Here is a 27032-nt window from a genome sequence, read left to right on the forward strand (position 1 = left end):
CAAGGCTTCAGTAATGGATAATATAACAACTTTCCAGCCCTAACATGGGAAGGAAACACCACAACACACACAGACTAGAATACATGCCCAGCTGAATGCCTGCTTCACTTAATTCAGGAGTGGTGGAGAGAGGGGGCAGCAGCAAGGGCTCTGGAGCAAACCTGCTGCTGGCAGCTGCCGTCACACTGCTGTTTTCTACAGCCAGGTCTGAAATAAACCAAGGTAGCAGATATTTCAAAAACTCATGCTTTGGTACCTCAGAGCTAAAAGCAGAAGAGTTTGGCCCAGCTTAATTAGTCTCATAAGAATCAAACTGTCAGATGTGTTGCGTGCTCACAGCAGCGCACATGTTTCTGAGATACTGTGCTTCTTGTGTCTTTCTGCTCAGCAGAATAGCCAGAAGCAACAGCTTCACGGAGAAGTACATGCATGGACATGAAATGGAAATAAGCGATAAGCGAAGTGCTGCCCATTCTCATCCAGCTTGTTTTTTTCCACTCCAAATCAGGTAAGTCACACAGAACATGTTCTGTAAATAGCTTTCCAATAGTTGAGAAACTTTTTTCAATAGAATCAAGTCTGTTCTACTGCTACAAATACCAAAAGCTGTGTAAGGCATTGTACATTTTCAATTAAGTCAGTAGGATTGGTATCGAATCCCTGGATGTGATACCAAATTCATCTGCAGTGTTGCTCCATGCAAGTGTAAGGAATTTTGGCCAGAAACATATTCTGTTGCCATCAAATTCCTTAGGTGTTTCAGAGGTAATCATAAACCAAACTAAACTTCCTATTTGTTATACGTCCTATAGTAACTTTTAACGCTCACCCTCTTGTCCTGTAGAGGAAGCAGACACAGTCAAGTACTACAGCAATTTATTTGTCAGGTTGGCAGCTGCTGGTGTTTTGCATCACATTTTTTCTAATACAGTTTAGATCTGCCAAAAGCTATTCCTATCTGTGATGATTTTTTTTTTGTAACATTAATCAAAAAATATTTTAAAAGCTACAGTTACCAATTGCTAGCTTGGCAAATTCTTCTGTCACAGGTGATCCTTGAAGTAGGACAGTTTTTAGTGGCAAGAGCTGTCAGTACTTTAAGCAAGAATGATGTACGTCATGTTACAGCTCCCATACAATTCTAAGGAAAAACATATATTTACTGCTAGTGACAGTAGAAGCCAAAAGCCCCCACAAAGGACGTTCTTTTTGCACTGCAGAAGACTTGCATGAAGAATTTGAAACTATTTCTGTATTTAAACTCTTTTGTTACTCCCTCCAGAAAAATATAATTAATATTGTAACTAAAACTCAATTTAAACTGCAGCACAGCCTTTATTTTGTAATGCTGAAAAGGTAGTTTCACACTCCCAGGCCAAATTAAAATCCCAAAGTCCAAATAAATGCACTTGACACCTCCATATCCACTGGTTTCAGAAATCACGTGTTGCTCATGCACCAGCAGCAAGGGATCAGTGCGTCCGGAAGGGAGCGGCAGTGCAGCGATGCTGTCAGAGTGATCGTGCAGCCCAGGGGCTCTTACTCAACAAGACACTTCTGAGCCATCAGACTTGTAAAACACAAGGCTTTGAGGAAGCATGGCATCAGCACTATATAGTGGTTGGTTATATTTTCATATCCTGTAAGAATGTATAATTGTATTTATACTTGCAACCTAATTTGCAATAATGTACGAACATTTACAGCCCACTGACTGCAGGCTTCATTTCAAACAGGATAATTTCCAAAACTATTTTCCATTTTTCTTCAGTTCCAATTTCTTCAGTTCTCAAACCAATGCCAACTAAAAGAGGAACATAAGCTTGTTTAAAAGCACAGAGAGTGATCTTCTCCCGTACGAGCAGCTTTGTTCTGCTGCAGACCACACAGTACCATGACTTGGTGTGCACAGTAACCATACATATGGTGCGGCTTCCCAAGTAAAGCAGTTGAAAATGTCAACTTGGAACTTGTCATGAAGCTAAAATGAATCCTTTTCAGCAATGTAGTGACATTAGGAAAAGAAAACTATTCACAGTTGTGCGCCACTTGACTGTTTGAACAACTCTTTGCAGATGCAGTCACCTTTGCTGCAGCACAGCTGCTTTCTCATGAAACTGACAGAGAGACTTCAAAAGCATTCCTTAAAATCACGGTTCAATAGAACATTTCAACCAGTGTGAGGCTTTTGAGAAAGTCACCATGTGCTTCTCCCATAGCGTGACTACAGACAAAAGTCACTGGACAACTGAGGAGGACCAGCTGGCTTCAAAGCAGCTGCATCCTGGCTTGCTTCCTCAGCACATTCAGAGCCAGTCGATCACAGTGGCAGCCAACGTCCATTCTGCTTAACCTTCAGGCTACAGGGCACGGCATCAGTAGGGCCGAGTCAGAAGTACCCCCAGTCCCACTAGCGCTTTGGAAATTGCAGTGTACAAAGATAAAATTCCTCAGATATATTCTCTCCCTGTTTTAGAGAACTGAAGGGAACAGATAATCTTCAGAAGGACGACACTCCCTGGAGCACTTCTGCTGGAATGTGATTGACCGAGATTGTAAAAGCAAGGTCACTGTTACCTGCTTCTTCAGGAAAATGTGTTGATACTACGTAAGATGGTCATGGTAAAAAAATGGCAGGAAGAAAAGAAAGCAACAATGCAGCTTTCTTGTAGTCCACAGGAACACGTCAAACCTGCTGTCTTCCAGGACTCCCAAATCCATTTCTCAAAATGTACCAACAAGCCTTGGGCCACGCAACACGGAAGAACTGACCATGGGGAAATGGGCTGCTGAGACAAACCAGCCTTTCCAAGGGAATTGCAAGGATAAAGCCATACCTTCTCCCAGCTACTCATCTTCAGATAATCCCTGAGAGAAATCTCCAGATAAACAGACCATAAAACAAATGTTGCATAACCAGTAGAATCTAACAGAGGTCTCGCTCATGCCATGCTTTCCAAGATCAGGCCCTTCTTTCCAAAGCTATACTAACCAGATCAGGAAAAGAGAGAAACAAGTAACTGACCGAATCGTACCCTTCACTGCTCCTCAGAAATAAACTCAGCTCTCATGGGAACAATTAAGGAAAAACAGCACCAGTATTAAAAACAAAACAAACAAACAAACAAACAAACAAACAAAAAAAAACAACAAAAAAAGAAAAAAAAAAAACTCATGTACAGCTGTGAAATTAGAACTTTCCTTGTTTATTAGGCAAAGTAATTTGTGACAGAACCAAGTTGCTTTATTGAGTCAGTGCAGGGAATCACTTATAATGTATGCTGGGCATACTCATCATTGTTTCCTACCAAAGAATTCTTGCCACCAAACAAAAAAGTGCCTGATCTTCAAGCTGGCTGCACACTTCTGCCACTGTTTCAGGTACTCACTTTTCCTGGACACGATAAGGCTAGGGGCAAATGCCCACATCTTCTAGAAGAAGCAATATTTCTTTCTTAAAAATATCTAGAAAAATAACCAAATAGAGAATCTGACACGTGGCTTTTTGTATTGCTCATGTTCACATGCTGCTTAGCTCCTCGCCACATTTCAGTTTGTATCAGTCTAAATTATTATTAGCAGCACTTAAACTGATAATAGCAATTTCATTTCTTATGCAAATGTTTAAGGCAGAATTAGTAACTCTCTTCAGTGTTACCAGTCACTAAATTACTCATATTAATTAGCCTCTATTGTGAGAGAAAAAAAAAAACAAACCAAACCAAAAAACAAAAACAAAACAAACAAACAAACAAAACAAACAAACAAACAAAAAAAAAACAGAACCCACACAAGTCTTCCATTAATTCTTGCTCCAAATAGTTTACACTATTTATGTATGTCCACCCTGCATTAACTTCACAGCCGCATGTTAATCTTGGCCAGCAGTTGCACCTGAGAAGTGTTGCTTATCCAATGAATAAAAGAATCTTTCTGAGTAAATTGAGATTTCAGATCAGAGATTAAAGTGAAATTAATTCAGAGAAAAAAAAAAAAAGAGTTACTTTTTTGTAGACTGAATACTTACAGCTAAAGGCTCTACATACATCTAGCCCTCTGGAAAACAGTCAGTCTACATTTAATAATTAGTTTTGACTCTACAGAGTTAACCCCTCATTTCACCAAACAGTCCTATCACATTTTATCAGCCTAATTTCCAACGCTTTCATTCAAGCTTTCCAGTAATCCTGCAGTTTTATTACTAATTCTTCCCAAGCTCTGGGTATTTTTACTTTCAGAGCCAACTGCCTCTTGGAGGTCCTTGAGAACATCTTGTATTTGGTAACCAGAGCAAGCAGAGTGACAGCAGTTGCAATTTCTTAGGTCCTTAAACTGACTGTAATAAGCTATTACCAACTCATTAGCTTAGTGACCAGTAGAGACACATTTCCTTTAAGGTAGAAGTGTATGCTAGTGTTTCCAAAATTGCTTTATTTAACAGCTAAAATAAATGTAAATGTATTTGATGACATCTGAACATATGAACGCATCCAGAACAGAACTCATGATGTTCTGAAGAAAACTGAAAATGTACTATCAGTGATAAAACTGATACAAGAAACAGCATACAGTGAAACCACCACATTGTTTAATAGCAAAATATCAAATTGCTGCAAAACTGATGGTAAGATAAATAGAAGAAAACTTCTAAAACCTGAATGGCAAATGAGCGGCCACTCCAGCTAAACATCCCATTGTTCCTGTGTCCCAGTCTTGAGATACTTCCCGCAGGAATATAAACTCATTCTTCACCACAGAGACACCTCTTTCCCCAAATATAAACCCTACAGAGTACTTTACCTCTGTGGGAATCAACAACTATTTACTTCTTTGGGGGTTAACAATCTCAATAGTCAAGAGATACAGATGAAGCATATTACAGAAAACATGTCAAATACCAGTCGAACACGCTGATTCACCTCAGTAGTGAAATGGAGCATCCTCACTCACAAAAAAAAAAAAAAAAAAAAAAGCCTGGTGCTTTGTGCACACACTTAAGGATAAAGTCAAACATCATTTAGTTTCAAGAAAAAAGAACTTTTCAGAAAAGCAGAAGTGAATTTTCTTTTTCCACTTCTTATCACACTGCAATATTTCCAGTTGCCTTCGGTACATTCACATTACTTCTATTTGGAGTCAAATTTACAGTTCAGTATGGCTTGTTGCACCTGGCCTTTTCTAAACAGCCATAGTATCTTGATATCATGTCCTTTACTTCAAGACTAACTTTGAAAAAGAGCAAGTCTAAAGTTTTTTTTTTTTTTTTTTTTATCCGGTCAGATGGATACTTTTCCAAGTAGGATAACCACATGACTTCAGATTCCCAAGTCTCAATATAGACCTCCCAAGACTCTTACTGAGAGGAATTCATGCTCTTTAATGACTTTGTAATTCTCATGGGCAATTAATGGAACTGAATGTGAAGAGTCACCAAATGTCGCCTGGAAATTTTGCTTCCAGGTATTTGTAAAGGTTTTTCATTCTACAGAATTACACAGATTCTGCTTAGCACCAAGATTGAGCAAAAAAGTAACAAGCCAATCCTGAATTCCTCACTCCATCACCAAAACTAGTCCAAATTTTAACTAACTATTAATATTGACTACCAACTCTTAATTAACCAAGCCACTATTGATTTCATTGCAAATACTGCTGAAGGAAACAAAAATGTTATCTTGTTCCTATATTAGTGATAAGCAAAGCGGTCAGTCTAATGTAATGGGAACTTAGTGTTCTGCTGGCACCAATGCTGGTGTGGTGCACTACAAGGGAATATTTTGTAGACATGCAAACAAACAAAAAGAACCTGTAGCACCATGCTGAAAAATCTCATCTGCAGTTAAAAAGGTGAAAAGTTTGCACATATATGATCAGAGTAGAAATACAGTTGGTTAGTTATCTTCTTTTCTGCTTTGAATCTTAGCGATTTATGAAGATAAAAATAATGCTGCAGTACAGTTATTACCAAGGAAAGATATGCCTCTGGGCATGGAGGGTATTATGCCCACTCCTGGTAGGACCTGCAGGCATATCATTATTTCATAATCATACTTCACACTAATGATAGCATTTGAGACAAAACACCTCTGTGCAAGAGTCAATGTCATTACACACAGCTGAGCCTGGACGGAGGTATTCTAAGCCAATAACCAGCACCATCTTGTCATGCATTATCCATGAAGATGAAAATATTTCCAGAACTACTAGGGCCCTGGTACCACCCATGGAAAAATACCAGCTTTGTATTAGATAATTTCTTATCAACATAAGACCTTTGCATTAAGGGATTTTGTGGCCCACTCAGTCTGAAGCCCAAAATCATTTAAATTTGCTGTGGAAAGCAGTAATGGAGTGAGCACTGATTAACGAAAGAAAGCTTCACCTTCTCTTTGGAGGTCAGTGTCTCAGTCTGCTTCTTCATATAGAAGAACATCCATCACCAAATCTGCCCTTGAAAATGGTAATATTTGTGGAGGAAATGAATTGGCTTGAACTCTGACTCACAGTGACATTGATCCCCTCTTCTCATAAAGCACCAGAAGGTACAGAGGCCGCTTCAAATCCGACTCGGGACCTGTTGTGCCCCTCAGCGCAGCAGCCGCCATGCTGCTGAGGAGGCCAGAGCCAGCTCAGCAAGATGGCGGGGCCCAGCCTGGCTGCGGCCTGGCGCTGTGAGGCAGCGGCTGGGGAGGTAACCCCCTTGATCTCTTCACTACTGCCTCATGCTCATTACGCAGAAAGTTAACGGTTTGTTTGCATCAAATTGAAAAGAACAAAAATAAATCTGTATCTTAATCTAACAATGGGAGACTCTTTGGGGAGCCTTAGTATGCCACTTGGTAATATAATGAGCCACAACTGAAAGTGTTAAGTCAGAGAGGACTTGAAGCGGAGGCAAAAATTTATAAGGAACATTTAAAAAAGAATCCAAAACCAATGAAACCGTTTTGTCTTTGAGATGCTTTGACACTGAAATTAATTATTTTACCAGTGACAAACAATGACTGCAAAACTGCTAATAAAACTAAACCTTGTGGCTCTGTAATCTTCATTTACTTATTTTGACGCAAAGGAAAGTAAAGGCTGAAGGCACACAGGAGCTGGGGAAACGATTAATGTCTAATATGATAATTAAATACTAACACCTCTACGGTAAAAATATTACTGAAGTCTGTTGCTCTCTTATACGTATATATTAAGACACAATTTGTAGGTGATTCAATGCTTTGGCTGAGTATCTGGAAGGCTGTGAGCTATTCATTTATGTGTGGTCCATTCGTGAGTAATAAAGCAACTGCCTTGCCGTCTCTCCTCTCTGACAGAGGACAGAAGAACTTAATTCTCTCACTTCACTGAGAAGGGCATTTATTTCATTTGCATTGCAAATATTTATAAGAGAACACCAATAATATACCTGCACCCTGCAGTCAAAAACACCTCCTGACTGAAAAAGGCAGATATGAATGGCAGAAGCTGCCTTTTTACCATTTCTTTACACCCAAGAAAAGGAAAACAATCAGAGAAGCTGGACATGGGATATGCCATCAACAATACACCTTATAAGAAAAAGGTTCATTTTTATAATGTCACTTAATGAGTGATGCGTTATTACAGCAAAGGCAAAGTTGCCAATGTACACACTTTTGAGCTAGGTCTCTGTTGTGCACAGACCATGAAGACAAAGACTTATTTAAATCCTATAGACTGATTGGTTCTAATGTAGCAGTACAAAATTAGAAAACAAAGCTTTGCATCAGATATTTTTCCCTGTGAACTGAAATTTTTAAAAATAATGTTTAACAACGGTAAGATTTTTATGTTTTTTATGACTGAACACTGTGCATTAAGAATGTTTCTGCCACTGGAAAATGACCAGACCCAAGAGAACAGCTCAACCGAGACAGTTTTCAATGATTATGAAGTTTCAGAATTCCAAGAACATACTCAGCAATTGACCAACGTGACCAAAGAACTGATGTCTCATATCATCAGAGTTGTCACGAAGTTTTCTATATGACTACATCTTATTAAACTTGGGCACATCTTTCCCCCAAAAAAGCTATATAAGCTTGTCAGCTCTAAAAAGCCACCAAAGACCCAGCGGCACTTTTTGCAAGAATGGTGGTTTGGCATAGTATCCTGGTGAGATCTTCCTTGGGTGGCTTGATGGGACACAATAAAACTGAAATCCACCCTTTTGCTGACACTGCACTGAGGCAGTAATATTGCTTTATGTAGTAAACAGGGAAAGTGACAGTAGAAGACAAAGTAGCAATGATTCATGTGCTGTGGGCATAATGAGAAATGTGTTTTCAGAAAGAATCCAAAAGGTGAAATTCATCTCTAGGCAAGGGGCCAGCACAAAGCAAAGGACCTCGAAACTAGCTCAGAGTGGTGCTTAAGTAATTGACAGGCTCCGTGCCAATGTTGTAAGTAAAGGTGAATTTCTACCTCCAATCAAGGAAGAGCCAATTGTAAACAGAAGAGAACCAACAGATCAGCAACAGCATGTGCAGCAAAGCAAAGGAGCGGCAGGTTGCAAGAAGACTAGGTTAGGTCAGAAGGGAAGGATGTTAGTACAGAGGTCAGAGTATTTTGTTGCCTGGCAATTCAAGAGCCAACAGAGAAACTGTAAAAGAGACAATGCACTGGGATTTGTGTTTTAGGGATAGTCTTTTGTACAGATGAGCTGGTTCACATTTCAAAACCTCTAAGAGACCTTAGATCCCCTTATGTCACCAGATGTCTTTGCATAGGCTATCACATGGTTTTTGCTTCACCAGCAGAGACCAGTGGCTTTATTATTGAGAATTTATAAATCAACAGGTGAAAGAGCTACAACAAGAGAACATGTAGCAATGCAACCATGCTGCTAAAGCTGGCATTAGGAGAAAGCACTTGCCTGGAAAACCCTGTGTAAGTCTTCAGAAAGAAAGTGGTGTTACTTCCCATGGCAGAAAGGCACATCCTGCACAGTGCAGTCTCCTGCAGGGCTTAATGGTGCAAATACAACTGCCCAAAAAATCCACAAGTCAATGATTACCATATTTTAGTGGTAGCTACCCTTGCCCCACACCTAAGAGACACAGACAAATTGCTGCTAGTGTATCTAGAGACCAGGAGATCAATGGAGTCACAGCATTTCTGCAATTCCGTGACAACCTCCCAGCCACTGTGTAAATCAAGTCATTGTAGAGTTTGACAGTGAGTTGCACCAACTCACTGAACATCATCTTTCAACAGGATTCTATACTCCCAAGCAATATATTCTTCACATGTAAAAAATAAATAAATTGTAAAATAGTATTACTGAGAGCAAGACCTTGAAAACCAGTGTGGCAAATTGGCTTGGTTAGAAAGGAATAACCAAAGCAAAAAATATAGAAGGCAGGTACACTATTGAACATGAACAAGAGAGTACCTCATGAAAGTAAGTCACAAGCCCAGCCAATAAAAAACACTTCCCACTCGAGATGGCAAAAATCTTCTCAAATCTGGGATCTCACCTATCCAGAAATGGACAAATGAACCCATCTTGAATGATTCTGTTATTTAAAAATCACCAAATCACCAAAATGCGGTTTCCCTTCTAAAAATACTTTCTTACATACATTCAAGTGTTTGACATGTGTATTCACTATATAAAATCTCTTATCCAACTGTCCAAAGTGTCCATCACTTAAGAATTAGTTTAGGTTTTAAAAGTCAAAATTAGTATTTCAAATGTGTTGCTATACTGATGGCATATTCCGTTCTTTAAAACAGGAGTGTTAGCAATAATTACTCTTCCTCTCTTAGTGAGTGTGTTGCTCTGATGGAATTATGCTTTTTCTCTAGCTTCCTAAAGAAGCAAATAAGTGTTTCTTGCATTGTTCACTTAACAAAAACAAGATACACACACACACAAAGAAAAAAAAAAAAAAACCAACAAAAAACCACAAAGGATTATCCAACTTAGTACTGCAGCGAAAGCTTTGAAAGAAGCTCTCCTCCAGATTCCAGGGTCAGGATTTTATTCCTTTCAAACTCAGATTTCCTTCCTAAGTGGGCTCAGTAAAGTCTTTAGTGTTTGATGAACGGTAAAAATACTGTATTTTCTTTTAGTTACACAATGTTACTGGGGAGATGATGCAATTACAAATATAAATACAATAATAGTTTTGTTAATTTACCTGTATTCCCATGTGGAAGACTTGAGCATATTAAGTAGAACACTGGAATAATGACTATAGCATAAAATGATGTGATTTGTTTACAATACTGTGTAAAAACAAATAATTAAATATATACACAGTTACATAGTGAACAAGTTCACTGTAAAAATTGAAACATGTTGAAAGTTAAAATTATAGCAAAATCACAAAACCAATCTTTGTTAAGACTAGTTTGTTTAAATACTGGTATATTTCATTCAAACAGCCATGCTATGCTGCCAATCCCTCTTCAAACTGAGTGATATTCTGAACAGGGAGGACGACATCCCCATTGTGGATGTGGATGACAATTGTCATCTCAGCCTTTAGACCCAGCTCACAATGCTTGTAATGAAGCATGCATTTTCTGTATTCTTTTCAGTCTTCAAAAATGCTGGTATTCAGAGTTTTTGCAAGGACAGACACTTTCTTTGTACTGTGTAAGGAAGTTCCTGAATTGTTACCATAAGGCTTCAGTTTAGCTAGCAGGTTCAAAAAGTATTTTCCTTTGTCTAATTCAAAACTGAGAAATATCAAAATAGTAATTTTATCCATTCTCACCTTCAAAGGTACGAGAACAGAACAAAACCAAAAGAGGTTGGCAGAAGAAAATCAGTAATTCTGAAACCGTAAGGGGCACAAGATCGTTCTCCCAAAAGAAGTTAAGCACTCCAATACTTTTGAGAGAGATCCAGTCTACGGCCACCAAAAAAAAAAAAAATAAAAAAAAATAAAAAAAAATCAATCACTGAAAAATCCTTTAGTTTTAAATTAAAACTATTATTACACAATCTACCATTTCTCACATTTCAACACATTTGCAACATATTTAAAATAAGATAAAGCTCTATGAGGTTGAAAAGCAAAACAAGACTAATGCTGCTTTACCTAAAGGATTCCCTACTTGCTAGTTATATTGTTCTGAAGAGTAAGAAACTTAAATCTCTTTGTTTTAAAAGAAACCACACTGTTGCTCAAAATTCTAGTGTGAGCTCAAGCTGAAAAACATCACGCCATATATTACTATGGATCTGCCAACAAGCTAGAAATATCATGTGCAATACAGGCACAGGGAAAAGAAAACTAGATTTTTCTTATTCCACTGCACCATGGCCACTCTTCTTGTCAAACACAGGTAGAATAACTTGACTTTGAGTAGTGAGGTCTTCTGCATTGAGCAAAAGCATCCTAACAAGTCAGAAACCAACCACAGAGCATGGAGTGTTCAGCACAGTGGCAACATTCTCCTAACGGTTTATCATTAAAACTGTTTTCCTATTTCATGCCACACTCATAGGAAAAATCAAAGGCACACAACAGAATATTAGATCATGGAGCATAGAGCATGTTAATGGATGAAGTACACACAGAACAGGAGCGTTCAAGGATAGAGGGAGAGGCTGTGCGTTATGTATGGCTCTGCTCCGTCTGGGGGACAGGTGCATGCTCTGCATCTAGGCTGACCACTGGTAAGGGGCTGACAACAGCTGATGTCCCCTCCCTGCACAGGGCTTCATCAGTCCTGCTGGCACTGAGTTGAGTCACCTGGAACAGCTTCAGGAATTACAACTGTAAAAATCATGGTTCTCTACCCCCTGCACTCTCCGTACTTTTGCTTACAAAAAATATCATGAACATTTAGGACACATTTCCTTGTGTCAATTTTTTGTCCAAAATGAACAGATGAAATTACATTAATACACTGAGAACACACATTCCCCTAAATTATCTCTCTCAGAATTACAAAAATATTGCCTGACTTGCACAAAAGCTCTGAGAACTAGCAACACTGCAAAAATAGTTTGAACCACAAACCCATATAACTGCCCAGGACGAAGTTAACAGACCTACGCCAGGGCATTCAGAGGCTGTCAATACCATTCTCTATTTTAAATCACCAAAAACACAGCATTGATAGGAATCTCTATTGAAACTTCTTTCCAAATAGTACCAGACAAAGAATGAGCAAAACCAGAGAATTTTTAAAATCACTAATAGATTGTTATTAAAAAGCATCTTCTACCAGAGGCATTTAAATAAGGATGGTGCAGAAATTGAGCTGAATACTTTGGTAAACTTTTCTGCCACTTTAATGCCTATAATGAAAAGTAATAAAGTGAATTAGGCATGTTGCTATACCCATGTGTGTTTTCTTTTGTTCCATTAAATATTGATGAGCACTTATATTCCTTACAAGTGCCAATGACAACTCATTTTATGAATGCAAATTAAATTTTAATTTTGTTCTCGGTGAATGTAAGTTTTATGCCTGTGTACTACATTAAACCTACACAAGACTTGAAACAAATCCATAATGTGTTATGAAAGCATAATAATGCAAGTGCCTACCTTTTTCAGGAACCGTACTCCATAGGTAAATATATAAAGGTAAAATGTGAATCTCCACCTGCAAAAGGTACAACAGATTAACTCTAGGATACCAGGTTTACACACTTCATAGTTCATCACATTGTGCCAACACAACACACCCACGTCACGTTAACAGAATTTGAAGCAAAATTTTGGTCTGGTTTTCTAAGACTTTGATTATCAAGCATTGTGTCCACCTGCTACCTTTTCCCCCACTTCCCACATGTCTGTTGCAAAGAAATTAACTTGTTATTAGATACTGGAAAGTCCACCAAGCTTAGGAAAAAACAAAAGAATTAAGGATAGTTATCACCTCTTCTAAGTGGGAAAAACCTCCATCCCTTTACTAAGTAGAGGATTCAAATATGAAAGAGATTCTTAAGAAACAATGTTTCACCAACTCTACCCTGATAACACTTTCTTTTGAAAATTGCACTCCAGTTCAGGGAAGCACTTCTGTATGTGATTTCAATGTATTGAAATAAGCGGTAATTCAGTACTTGTTTTAATTACACATCTGCCCCATGCTTCCCAGCTCCCTGTTTACTCTGTCTTCATGTTTCAGAGGTTCTTATGGTTATACTCGCTTCCCTGGGGCTTCATTTTGAGGCAGTCTTACATGGAAAGGCAGTGTTAAAATTAAGCCATTTGTGTAGAAAGAACTTAGATTTTTCACTTTAAAAATGTAACACCTAGGACTGCTGTCACTTCTGATTCTTGGGAGTTACTGAGCAATAGGAAAAAAGAAAGACTTACTGCAATGCTTCTACAGGACCTGACTTCATTTTTAGAACAACAATAACAAGAAATTTTATTAAGCTTTTAATGGGTAACATTAAGAGTGCTGCACACCAAATATGGTCTTCAGTAATGAAAAGCATCACCCACAGCTAGCCAGAGCCAGAGTATTGCATAACAGATTTCAGCACTTCACTCTTAGTTCTAGGAAGTGTATTTGCATCAGACGGACATGCTGGATGCAAGTAGATATCCATAACTTATGTCTGCTTCTAAAGAATTTCCTAGCTGCGCATTTCCTGGAGAGTTTTATATTCCATATTTTCCCAAGCACACATGAAATAATTTCTGGGCTTCTACGTGTTCTTTTCAGAGGCAAACTAGAAGCCAAAAGCAAGGTGCCACAGAAAATGAGAGAGAAGCCAACAGGAGATCAAATCCAACCCTACAAAATGATCATCTCTAGGTCTTTCTTCCTTTTGCAATAAAAGAAGGCATAGCGTCTTCCTATCTTCTGGACCCATTACTGGCTTAAGAAAAAAGAGTCAATAGAAGCATAACAAAATAAAATCAAAACTTTATGCAGTGCAAATTCTTACACGAATCCCTGTTTTTTCCAAGGGTTGAAGTGACTACACAAACATGCTTGAGATAAACACCAGTGACTTACTATTCATAACATTTATAACAGGATGAGATTTAGCTTCATTAGTGAGGCAATACTGCTGCATGAATCATCTTCAATTACGCATTTCACAGCACAACTTTCTGTTCACTGGCAAAACTATTAGCTTACAGTTAATTGCCACTGAAGTGTGCTCAAAAACTATTGGAAGGGTGTCAAAAATGAAAACGCTCCTATGTGAAAGAAGGTTAATCCAAACCTTACTCTCCAGAGCTACTTTTACAAGTGTTTAGAAGGAAAGCTGTGTAGCTGTGTCAGACATAAATAACCTTATGACAAGCTGAGTACAGGACAGTGTAAGAACATCAGTGAGATTTAAACTGCGATACCTCAGCTGAACAGAAACTGTCTCTTACCCTGTAACCTCCAGGGCACTGCAGAGATTATTTATTCATTTGGTATTATATAAACACCAATCCCTTCAGTAACACCAGCAACACAGCTCGCAGCTTTCATGCTGGCACTTTTGTTAAGATACTGCAAAAAAAGAGTATTTGGGTGGGTGGGAGGTAGGAGAGTAGTTGTGCTGGTAGAAACCTTCAGGCCACGCATGTGGAAGAAACAGCAAGAACAGCAATGTGAATCAAGGTTTTATTTGGATAGTAATTTTCTTATTAGGCTACTCCTATGGCTAGGAAACCTGCTGTTTAACTTCAAAGTCATGTACCTCCTCTAGTGAAAGCTTCAAGACTGTCATTGAAAAAAATATACATATTAGAAGGGAAAAACTGCCTATCCTCATCTCACTGTTGAGCACTCTCAGTGTCCTTATTTTACTCATAATTACGAGCAGTTGTTATAGATCCCTCAGTTTTTTGTTAATATTTTTTTTTCTGTTGTTACGTTAAAAATCTCCTCAATATCCCCTTTATTTCACACTTCTCCAAGCAAAATTTGTAACATATTTGAGGACATTTGTAAATTGCTGTTGAGAAATTCAAAGGCATTCTAAAGTATTTGAAATATGGTGCTGGTTAAGATTTACATGGTGGAGCTCAGGGATTTTCCAGCCTGTGTCTTTCTCTGAAAGACTCCCTCTGCAGCATTCACTGCAGCTGGCACCTCGGTGGAAGGAAGCAGCCCCTTCCTGAAACGTGCAAATTCAGAAATATTGATTTTCCAGCCTAACGTTCCACCCTCACCCCAAACTACTGCCACAGCCACAGATCTGTGCCAAAACCACAGACTACCCCACATGAGGATTCCTGGAGCTTTTGGAAAAAACTCAGAGCCAAAAGCCACCAGACACTAGTTGTACCTGCCAAATGCTATCAACTTGCTCCAAGTATTCAAGTGCTCCACAGCTGATATACAGATACAAGCATACGATAATAGATGCTGTTAGTATTTTTAATCTTTTTCCCAACCCTCCCAAACAAGTCTATTTGGGTTGAGCATCAGAAGACAAAGAAAAGCTCAGACCTGGGTGACAGACAAAGCTGGTCGATCTTCCAAACAAATAAATAAAACAATGTAAAGGTAAAATGTTCATTCCTGAGGAACAACATTCACAAAAGCTATTCAATAATCTTCTGGGTTGTTCAAATGTGAAGTGAAGGACTTTCCATTGCTCTGTGTCAGGTAACCAGCTGCCTTTTCTGTAGGCTTGAGAGGGAAATTCTGCCTGGCTCATTACCCACACAGGAGTCCAAATAGTTTAACACATTGTTTTATCACTACCTGAAGTGTTTTGGATTTAGGATAAAAATACTGTCAATAATATGCTGACATTTTAGTTGTCGCAGAGCAGTGCTCACAGAGAGCCAAGGACTCAGCTTCTCATGGTGCCCTGCCAGCGAGAGGGCTGGGGGTGTTCCAGGAGCTGGGAGGGGAGACAGCCAGGACAGCTGGCCCACACCCACACCTCTTCAGCACTGTGCTGAAGAGTAAGACTCAGGGGAGTGGGCTGTTGGGGCTGCGGTTGCTCTGGGATGGGAGTTGGTTGGCTAGAGGTGAGTAATTGCATTGTGCACCAATAGTTTTGTGTAATTTTTTTCACCCTCTCCCTTTTCTTTCCTATTAAACTATCTGTATCTCAGCCCACAAGTTTTCTCCTGATGCCCTATCCCATCCTGCTGTGGGGGGAGTAAGCAAACAGCTGCGTGGTGCTTAGCTGCCTGTCGGGTTAAACCACAAGAGAGTACAAGAAGGTCTGGGAGAAAATTAAGTTTACGTTATTAAAACGTTTCTTATTATACACTTAGTGAATATATCTGGTCCAACTAGCTAAGTAACTATGTTCAACACTTTAGTAAATGTTGCACATTAACTACTACTTATTGTGCTAACACCAATGGTCTTAGCAACTGGATATAAATCACTTATAATTGTATTTTTAAACCAAAAAACTAGATCCTTGTTATCTACAAATTAACATATATTGAGATCCATAAAATCTACATTAAATTAAATCAACATTTAAGGCCATTTACAGAGTGAGTGACAGTAATGAAGCATAATAGTCTAAAGACATGTACATACAACTAATGGACAGAAATGAGGGATGTTATTTCCAATCAGCTTCAGCTATAGAGTCAAAAAAGATAAGAATGTATCTGGAGCTGTCGGCTGTGCACTATTGGGAATTTAACTGTAGATATATCACTAATTCTTTTTACAAGGTCACACACAGATCACTCTGCCTCTGAAACACACCAGGAATTGAATTATCAGATGTTCCTCTGCCTACTTTCCTACCTCGGAGCAGAGAGCCAATAATCTAAAACTATGCCGATATTTTATTGGCATATGAGCAGTTCTCACTCCCCCCAACCTCTCCTTTTGCTCAGTAGCCCAATAGTGAGAATATCTGCCAGACTTTGGAAAACTCAGGTTCAGTTTTCTCTTGTCACATCTTGCATGCCCCTGATGGGTTGTTAGCCCCAAAGCTATCATATGTAAGACCATCTCTCCTCGTGAAGGTGTTTTATGTAGCAAAAAAAATGACTCTATGACTTGGGAGGAAGGACAAGAAGAAAGGGACACTGGAACTATGTCATGAAGCTGTACAAATCTCTCAAAACTCATACAGAGAAGTCCAGGAAATAAAAGATAAACGTATCTCATGCAAAGAAGATTTGTCCAAGGTTGAATGGACAAGGTTCAACTCCAAATTCAATTATTTTCCACTAAGTACTCTATCTAAATATGTAATTCGTAGTCTACAGGAGTAGGAATCGTATCCACATGGCAATACATCTGAGTGTCCAAAACACCTTAGTATTTTGGGAACTTAGGCAAAATATTCTCTGTGCACAGCAGACTATAGAAGAAAATGACATCTTTCCTTAGTGTGAGATTATCACGTCTCATTCCCAACTGAATTCACAAAGTGGTAGCTGATTAAAAGAGGTCTTTAATTTGTCCTAAGTAATAATGCCAACACTCAGGGTTGGAAAAAGCCCTTAGCCTAACCACAGTCCAATTAATCACGGACCGCAGGGAGGGGAAAATCTCTCGTCAGTAGCATAAACCCTCTTTAGGACCCTTTCTGATAGCTGTCGCAGGGTCCTGAGGCATCTTCAGCTCAAGCTTTAGCTCTCCAGGCCACTGGAGATGGTTGTTGTTAGGGTCATAGCTATTTCTCCACAACACGGAGAGTAACAAACTGTTCTACAGCAGCAACAGTAGAGACCAACTGACTAGGAAAAGCAACACAAAGCTTGTATTAAGATACCTTTTGTTCCCCTTCCTCCTCAGCAATATTCTCTGGCCCATTTACACAACACAATGGAGGCCACAAGGTGAAGCACCCCATTCTGGGTGACTGCTGCATCAATTCACATTTAACTGAAAGAAGAGGACAGCTGAAGCTGCTCTGTTTTGTGAGAATTTGCTCTGTCCCTCAGATGTGAAACACCCCTCCAGTCAGTTGTGCAGAGACACGAATTCTGAATGACCCAAATACACTTGATTTGTATTGCTTGAAAGGCTTCTCAGATTAATTTAAATCCAGCAAACCCAGATGAAAGCATACAAGGAGCCAATGTTCTGGAAGACTTGATCTGTCTGCTCAAAATAAGGTTTACGAGGTTCACTTCAGTCCCGCACTAACATGCCTACAAGACCTCCTGATTGAACCAGGCTTGTGTTTGGTCTGCTTGAGCCCAACATGAGCAAGATCAAGTCTACATATGAGCCTTTAGGGTAATCCTTTCAGGTTGGGCTGTGCTTATCAGGGCTGTTGTTATGTTTCAAAAATGGATGTGACACACTGCAACAAAGAGTCACGGTAAAGTATAGTAAGATATTTTTCTTTTCAAATGTAGTCTTAAAACAGATGCTCTAAAGCAACGGGAGAGTACAGCAACAGATCTGACTGCTCTTGTTCAACACGTAAGTGCATTCCTGACCCAAAGTACAGACAGTTTCAAAACCTCTCAACCCTTTTAACTTTGAGCCACTAATAAAATTTTAAAGATGCTTCAGCATGATACAGAATGCTAAGGAGATGGAAAAGTTGAAGAGCATCTGCCAATTAATCTGGTATAACCAATCATGCTCAATTCAGCAAAAACTATTTCAGTGCACATCAAACTAAGCACTTTGCAGACTCCAGGCATACTTCTGACGAGGTTCCCTTTAACACCCTGCTGAATCATGTCCTTAAAATTTCACCCCAAAAAGTGAGATTGAACTTTAGCTGATAAAAGTCAATTATTAGAGCAATGAACTAAAACAACTCCCGCGCCCCCCCCTCCACATTTTGCAGAGCCCAACACATCAGGTTCATCTTCCCAATGACCTGCTTGCTGTCTAGCAGAGCAAGCTCAGCATGGCTGCTCTCCCAGGAAAAAGACCTTACATTGCCAACTGCAGATTAAACAACCCCTCACACCTCCTTCCCCGCCCCCAGATTTGTAGCTGTTCCTTACAGAGACACTTTTGCCACTGTTTTGCTGCTGTTAGGGCTGCAGACAGTAACATAAGAATGTCACGCTTCAAATGGTTAACATTATGCAGTGCTAAAACCCCCGTCTTATTTAGCAATTAGCCATGGGCTCTTCAGATTGTCAACAGTCAATTCAACTGGCTTTCCAGCTCTGAAAACCATTTTCATGTGACAATTCAACTGGTACTGTATGTCACTTACTTTGGGCAATATATATATATTTTGGCCTTCCTTGATGAAAGCCCTAATACATACTAGCAATACGCACTGGTATCCTGCAGACCCGTTAGGGAATTGTGGTGGATGGTTACTAACACTTCACAGCCTATGTCACTATGTAGAAGAATAATGCAATGAATTGCCACTTTCATTTGAGACATCAGCTTTTCAAAGAATTTAGAAAATCAGAGTCCCAACTTTCTTCCACACAGAGGGAAAAATGCAGCAGGTGAAGGAGGCTGATAACCCTCATGGCATGCTCTGAGCATTCTACTTGGTACGCATGGGCACGTCTTCACATTCAAGTTTTCAGAGATATCTCCTGAAGAACTTCAATTCCTAGTTCCAATCTCAATTCCCTTCATCTACTAAAGTTATTTAAAATAAACTGACAGCTTTATTAAATCCTGTCTGCATGTACTTCAGATCACGACAAACATATACACAAAACCCAACACAAAGCATATCAGAAACACAATTAGTACGTAGGACAGCCTCATGGAGTGCTTCCCATCGGTTCAGGAACCAGGCAGAAGTAGAACACTGCTTCAGTTTGTACCTTCCACAAAAGCCATACTTATAAAAAGCTGTGAGACGGTATGTTTGATGGTAATAGACCCACTGTTCCAATATTCTTCCCCCCACAATTTCTTCAGTGATAATTTGCTGCATTTTTTACAGCCTGACAGATGCAACAAGAATTATATAGTGTTGATTTAAAAATAAATAAAAATATTCTTGCCCTTCTTGGCATGGTAGTGCTGTTGAGCTGCACTGGAGCAATGAAGCAAAAGGTAAGCACTACAGTTAAGTTATTTGAGGAAGGAAACAGTTATAAACAGTTCCTTACGATGTGCAAAACAGCAGGTATGATGAATTGAGAAATTTTCATTACTTTCCTCTGCAATTTTATTGGTTAAGATTTGGCTGGCATCTGATTTTCCTCTTGGCTGCTGTTTGAAACAGTTATTTAATATTTAATGCTACAGTGCCACTTGAGACTATCCCTGTCCTAAATCTGTATGCTCAAAATGTAGCTCTAAAAGTCTTACGAACAAAATTTAGTAGCTTAGGAAAAAAAAAAAAAAAAAAAAGGAAAGAAAACACAGTGATGCAGTTTTATAAATAATAGAGCATGTTTATATAATTAGACCACAAAAGATGCACAATGCAGTAGGTGTTTTGGTAATTCTTTCTAGGTTATGTATCTTCTGTTTTGTTGTTATGTAACTGCCCCTAAGTCATCCAGAAGAGAACAACATGAAATAAAGCTCTCATAAGACCTCAGAGATCCGTTAGCACTGCCAAGTCTTGCCCTACTATCATCTGGAAAGCTCATGGGAAGAACACACAGAAAACAGACCGCTGCCATGCACTCTCCCCTGTGCTCTGACTGACAGAACTGCTTTCCTCATCACTGACATTCAGCACACACAGCGGACAGGAGACTTTGAGAGAAATCAGACCCAAGGTCTTTCCATCCTGGACTTCTACTCTCTGTCCTTACTGGTAATCTCACAAGTCACCTACGTTTTCAAACACAGCCCTTCACTTTTCCTGTGGCAGTCACAACAGACAGTGTCCCACTCTTTTTCAGCTTTAGAGTAACAAAAACTTAAAAACTTCCAAACTGCATTTGCTTTTGCAACCTGGATGATTCTGTGCTTTTTGCCTAGTAATGCTGTCTGAGCCATGATGACCAACATATATCCATAAGGCAACTTTTGTGACAGATCATTATCATTTTAGACCACATTATACTAGCTGTTTCCATTTTTTTTCTCATGTTGAAAGTTACTTTCCTCCAGCATTACATCTTTTGCTCCAGATTAGTTCTTAACCCACTAAAACAAGTGCTGGACCATTACTGGTATTGATCTTCTTGATGCTTCTCACCTCTGCCTGCATTGTGTGCATCTTCTTGCTGAGGCCACTGCCAGTATCCTCTCAGTCATAGGCCACTGCTTGCCTTTTTTGTGGCGAGCAGTACTCCTGTGTCACCTACCTTACAGTTCTGGATATACATGGATGTTATGCCCACATAATTACGAGTATATAGGCATAAAAAATATTCTGCCAAGTCAAAAATTTATTTATATGTATATACAAGGGAAATCTTTCCATAAATGCATTTTGTTTGACAGCCATACAAATGCAGCATTAAGCAAGCATTATTTTGACCCAACTCAGTTTAGAGCTTTCAGCTTTTAGTAAAGAAAACGGAGGGAAAAAAAAAAAAAAAAAAAAAAAGAGAATGCATATCATAAGCTGCCACACTAGCTTACAAACTATTTACATTTTAAGCAAATAATCAGTTCAGCTTCCTCCAAAGAGCATGAAAATACTTTATCAGACAACTTCCTAACACAGAAAGCAATGTAGTTAAATGCCTGTAAGGAAAAAATATTAAACATTGTGGAAGCTAATTCTCCTCTGTAATTGCATCTCCGTGAACAGATGCACATAGTCCATGCATCTACAAAATGAAAGGTAATCAAATGCAGCAGAAAACCGTGTGACAACTTAAATAAGAAGAACAGAGGAGTAAGGACTTGCATGCCAATTCACTGGCTGCTGCATATAAAATAAAAACTTACTGCCACTACCCTTCAGAGTGCAAGGTATTTTGATACACGTTGATTGTGACTAGCAACCCATAGAAAACAGTTAAGTCATACTCAAATTTCTGTTTAGTGGTAGAGACTGAAATAGGAAAAGATACCAAGTATGTTTGGTCTACTAAGGCTGTGCAATTTGTAACCTCCTGTGGAAGAGAAGAACTTGCTACAAAAGGCATCCCTGGGAAGCTCCAGCTGGGCCAAATCTGTGTGGATTCAGTGTAAAGTTGGCAAATGACATTTACTAGTTCTACACATGCAGAACAGCTAGCAAGTCTAAAGACAGAAGAAATTGAGTAAAAACAGTACCTGAATTGTCTATTTTATTAAATGAAAATAAGAGTAAGACTCTTATTCTGGATGGTTATCTGGTAGATATCTGCATTTACTCATAAAGCAAAGATTTGCATCCACACGAGAATGGAGGATTTATTCTGAAACTGACAATCTCTCTCCATGAATAAATACTTGTTTTAATGTGTTTCATAAAGATACTGCTGCCTAAGCTAATATTGGTCATGCCATTTTCATACTGCGAATATGTAAAAAGGTCAAACTAAAGCATAGTTTGGACTGGTAGAAAAAAAAGAAAAAAGAGAACATCCTAGAGACAGAAAAGAACTACAACTTTCTAAGAATAGAGAAAGCAATATGGAGGAACATAGTATAAAGCAAATATTGCACAGTAATCATTAAGTAATCACTAAGACATATAATGGAAGCAAACACCAAACTTACAGGATGAAAGTAATGAAAAGAGAAGAATGCTGTGAAAGGGAGGGAAGATAAGTGTTTTTGCTGTCTTCCCCCCTTCCACACAGCTGTTATACTTTTAAAGGCAGTATCACAGATTAAATAAAGAACTGATGAGCACCATTGTGGATTTGAGAAGTGAATAAGACCTTCACTTAATAGACAACAACTATTTTACACTATCTGCTATGCTACTTTGGCTCAATAATGGTTTTATTATTGAAAATTAATTTCAGAGAAATAAAAAGCCTTCAAAGTTTAGAAGTAATAAAATATATTTTTAAATCCAGTCTATATTCCAACTCACAAGTCAAGAAAAAAAACAGAGGTGACAGTAATTTAGGAATGAGAGATATCAGTACCTGAAAACTACCACTTAGGAGAGATCAGTATCACAGAGAAGCATACTAACAAATGGTGAGGAAAAAGAAGCCCAAAGCTTCAAATGGAACAAGAGACCGAAATCCTGGTAATGAATTTTCAAAAGATCCTCCCCAAATCATCAAGAATCATTTCTTAAGCCCTGTGATTCTCATCCCATCTACTAAGCATAAGAAGCAGTCTTGAAGTCTGCAGCATCCCAGACTCAGCCTGTACTTCCCTTGTGGCTCTCCTGAATAATCCCAGGTCTGTCTACGCATTCTTTCACTTTCAAGCCACTGAGACGTTTGACAACTTCATTTAAAGCTGAGGCTGACTAAGAGGCAGCCTCATCCACCATCAAGAGACAGACAATTTAAGGCAGACAGAACATAAGAAACAAGCAGCCACTGCAGTCTGCACAGTTTGCCTCTAGTTGTCTTTAATTACCATATTGAAGTTGTGATTTTGAACTAGCATACACATTAACTAGAACTTTGGGAAGATTTATTTAATTTCCATAACATAAAATAATGATGAGCACACACAAACCACAAGGGAAAAGAAATCTAGTTAATTTATTATAACGTTGCTTAACATGGAGTGATAATGTTAAGTGATGGTATCTTTGGAGGGCTAGCGTATGAGTTAATTTAAATTTATTAATTTTATTAAAAAATGTGTCACAGAAGGCAGTAAAAGTAGGGAATTCAAAGTTTTAAGTAATCCAATCTGAGGGAAGAGGGGAATTTCATAAAATACAAACTGAAAAGTGCTTACAGCACAGTCAAGAAGTACAGTGAGCATAATCTGACGACCCAGCGTGGTCATCTTCACCTGCTTCCTCCAGCAGAACAGCAAGGGAAGGGGTCTGATGATTCTCGACACCTAACCAGTATCTGGGCACAGAGATGCCCTGAGACCCAGCTTACAAAGGGAAACCTAAGATCATAAACAATATTCACACGAGCATGGCAGTTACAGTAGGAAAGGAATCGTGAAACTGCCAACATTGCCCAATTCTAGGGTCTGCTCTGTAGAGTTCTGAATTAACTGGAGCCTCCTGAGCAGCAGACCAGGGAATAACAAGAAGTCTACCCCCACCTTCCCCTTCACCCACCAGTTCAGCTTTCTCATGCAGTGGGATAAAGCAACAAAAGCAGAGACACACAGACCCAGTATTTTTGTATTCGAAATTGAGAAATAAGGACAGAAGGATTCGATAGAGGATGCAAACATACTCACAGGAACAGAAATTCAACAGAAATGCATTCATTCTCTTAGCCACTGTTAATCTAAGCACTTATTAACAGCTGACAGTAGGGAGAGATGCAATTGCAGCACCCATGGCATCCCCTGTCCTGCTCTACCACACCATGTCCTCCTGCCTGGCTGCACTAGAAGGGGCCAGTGCCTGCAGCAACACCCCTTCTCTCTCCTTCACTGCACCAAAACCCGAGATTTCGCATGTGATGCAAGTACTGCCATGGTGCCTCCACTTCTTCCTTTCCGTGCTCAGGTGCATATATATCCCTCTCTACCACAATAAAGGACACTCCAGCATGTTTATGTTAGTTCCTCATGATCCCCTTGAGGAAAGTCTGTCTGAGAAGCATGCTATCTTTTTATGCAGGGTGCCAATTAACCCTCATGAGCTCACTGTGCAGCCAAGCCTGGTGCAGTGCAAGCGATGAGCAGGCAGGGACACAGGTCAGGAAGGGGACCTTTACAGCTTATGGGAGCAGCAGCGATAGCCTGTGCTGCTAAATGACAGTCGGAGCCAGCCTCTGCAACTACACTGCAAGCCACTGAGAGAAAGCATCAGCACAAAAGCACACAACAAAACCATAAAAGAATATATAATTTAGCTACTCAGGCCAGCCTGGCCATCAAAGAAGTGTGAATAGTCCAAACCCTGAGAATACAGATGCTCCCAGAGGCAAAGCTGGAGGCATAAACCCACTGTAAATCACGTAACTGCCAGCTGTGACGCCCAGCCTGGGCATCTGGAAGCACGAGTGCTGAGCAAGCTGTGCACTGGAGAGGAGGCACAGGCACGATATTCAGTCCTGATTCATCAGAGAGCAAGTGTCAGGGCAAGATTAAAATTGCTCTCAGTGGCCGCACAGTGTACTCACGACTTTAAAATCAGGACCGCTTGTTTTGCCAGCCATTAAATTATTCATGTGTTCAGGACCTTGGATTGGGTTTATGTGGCAAGGTTTTGATAGCAGGGGTGGTGCAGGGTGGCCTCTGTGAGAAAAGCCCAGCAGCTGCCCCATGTCAGAGAAGAGCCAGCTCCAGCTGGCCTCAGATGGGACCCGCTGTTGGCCAGAGCTTGAGCCAGTGAGCAGTGCTGGTTGTGCCCCTGTGAGAGCAGATTTAAGAACGGGAAAAAAACTGCTGGGCAACAGCAGCTGGGACAGAGGAGTGAGAAAATAGGAAACAGCCCTGCAGACCCCAGCGTCAGTTCAGAAGGAGGGCAGGAGGTGCTCCAGGCACCAGAGCAGAAGTTTCCCTGCAGCCTGTGGGGATGCCCATGGAGGAACAGGCTTCCAGTCTGCTTTCAGTTTCTCAGTGCTGTAGCCCGCATGTTACAGGCAATATATACCTCTCCCTGTGTTGAACCTGTTTTGCCCATGACGGTAATTGGTGAGCAATCTCCCTGTCCTTATCTCAACCCTTACACCCTTTCTCATTGTATTTCTCCACTTTTTCCTTTGAGGAGGGGTACTGAGAGGGCAGTTGTGGTGGAGTTCAGCTGCCCATCAGGGTAAACAGCCACAGGCATCAGGCTAAAAATTACTACATTTTATGTAACTCAAGGCAACAAGTACTGTCTTAGCCTCTCTCCCTCTGATAGGGAAGCCATCAGTGAACCAGCTCTGGATCACATCTTATGAAAATGAATATTTACACTAAACAAAAAGGCTTCATCAATACCCTTCCACACTGGCTTCAAATGTGGCTTAGGGAAACAAATTCCACTCAGCCTACCCTGCTCCCAGACAAATGAGTCAGTAACTACAGAGCTATTCAGTGTTACTCTCGAGGAGCAACATCGCACACTGATGTAATATGGAGAAGAATTTTTCTCTTAGCTTTTTATAGCCATACATGACTCTATGCCTTTTTGCACCAATAGTTTTGCTGACACATGAGACTCAGTATAATAGCCCCATTCTCTTTTACCTCATATTAAGACCTTGTATTAAAGTTCTCTGTTTTTTGTTTTTTTTTTTTTCTCTGTGATGCTATTAGATGTAACACTCCTAAGAGAAACACAGTTCCTTGACTGTATCAATCCCATGATCCAGATGTAAATCTTAAGATAAAATAGCAGTACTCGACATACTATAGATCACAATTGCAAGACTGCCTTTACTTCTCTCTACACTGTAGTTGCCTCTTGCTAGATGACTTCAGTTAGAGTCTCCTTTTTGGCAACCATGACTCATCTCAACTTCCCTGCTACCTGCAGCTATAAAAACCCTTCCTGCACCCAGTGAAGGTCATGTTTTCCCTGTTCCAGAACAATTTCATGGACTCCAACTCCCTCCACATCTCACTGAAAGCCTGTGTCCTCCCTCACCCACCTGCCTCACAAATCTGACTCTGCCAACACCTCAGCTCGTACTCCTTGCTATGCCTGTTTGGCCAACACAGTTTGCTTTCATGGCTCTTCTCTCCCTTACCTCCACACTCCAGTTTTAGCATACATGATACTCTGCAGTTAAAAAAAGATTAGTATTCACTACTGATTTTGATGCAAACTATGACTACAATTTATTTATCAGCACAATACTGAATATTCTGGTTACCGAAGTAAATACAGCCATCTCTTTAATTACAAATTACTGCTGACTTACTGCCTCAGGAGAACAATGAATACCATGAAAGAAACATGAAATCCTGTTTAATTACTCAGGGTGTGAAAAACTGTTTTCACTATTCAGTTTTGTACATGCTTCTTCTCTTTCTTGATTAAGTACCGCCTTATCGCCTGATTCTTCCACTGTGTGATAGGTAGTTGCTGTTATTTGTACAAATCATCATTTCTGTATGTTTTTATCTTTTACTAAGGCAACCCTCGCACTTCTTGTATTGTCTCTGATCTCCTTCACAATCCTTTTAGTATCTATGCAGTCACTGTCCTGCTATTTACATCAGCAAAGCACAATAACATTCACGCTACATCTAATGAA

At 39.6% G+C, this 27032-nt stretch overlaps 1 protein-coding gene across 2 annotated transcripts in view; it reads right to left on the minus strand.

The window, feature by feature from the left end:
- The window catches only part of CERS6 (ceramide synthase 6), a 144805-nt gene that overhangs the window by 49772 nt on the left and 68001 nt on the right, over window positions 1-27032 (minus strand). For both annotated transcript variants that reach the window (XM_035331892.1, XM_035331891.1), the window contains one exon: window positions 12543-12600. In XM_035331892.1, the coding sequence (XP_035187783.1) occupies window positions 12543-12600 (58 nt within the window). The remainder of the gene's footprint in view (window positions 1-12542; window positions 12601-27032) is intronic.

Source organism: Oxyura jamaicensis, chromosome 7, assembly GCF_011077185.1.
Source record: "Oxyura jamaicensis isolate SHBP4307 breed ruddy duck chromosome 7, BPBGC_Ojam_1.0, whole genome shotgun sequence".
Taxonomy (NCBI): Eukaryota; Metazoa; Chordata; class Aves; order Anseriformes; family Anatidae; genus Oxyura; species Oxyura jamaicensis.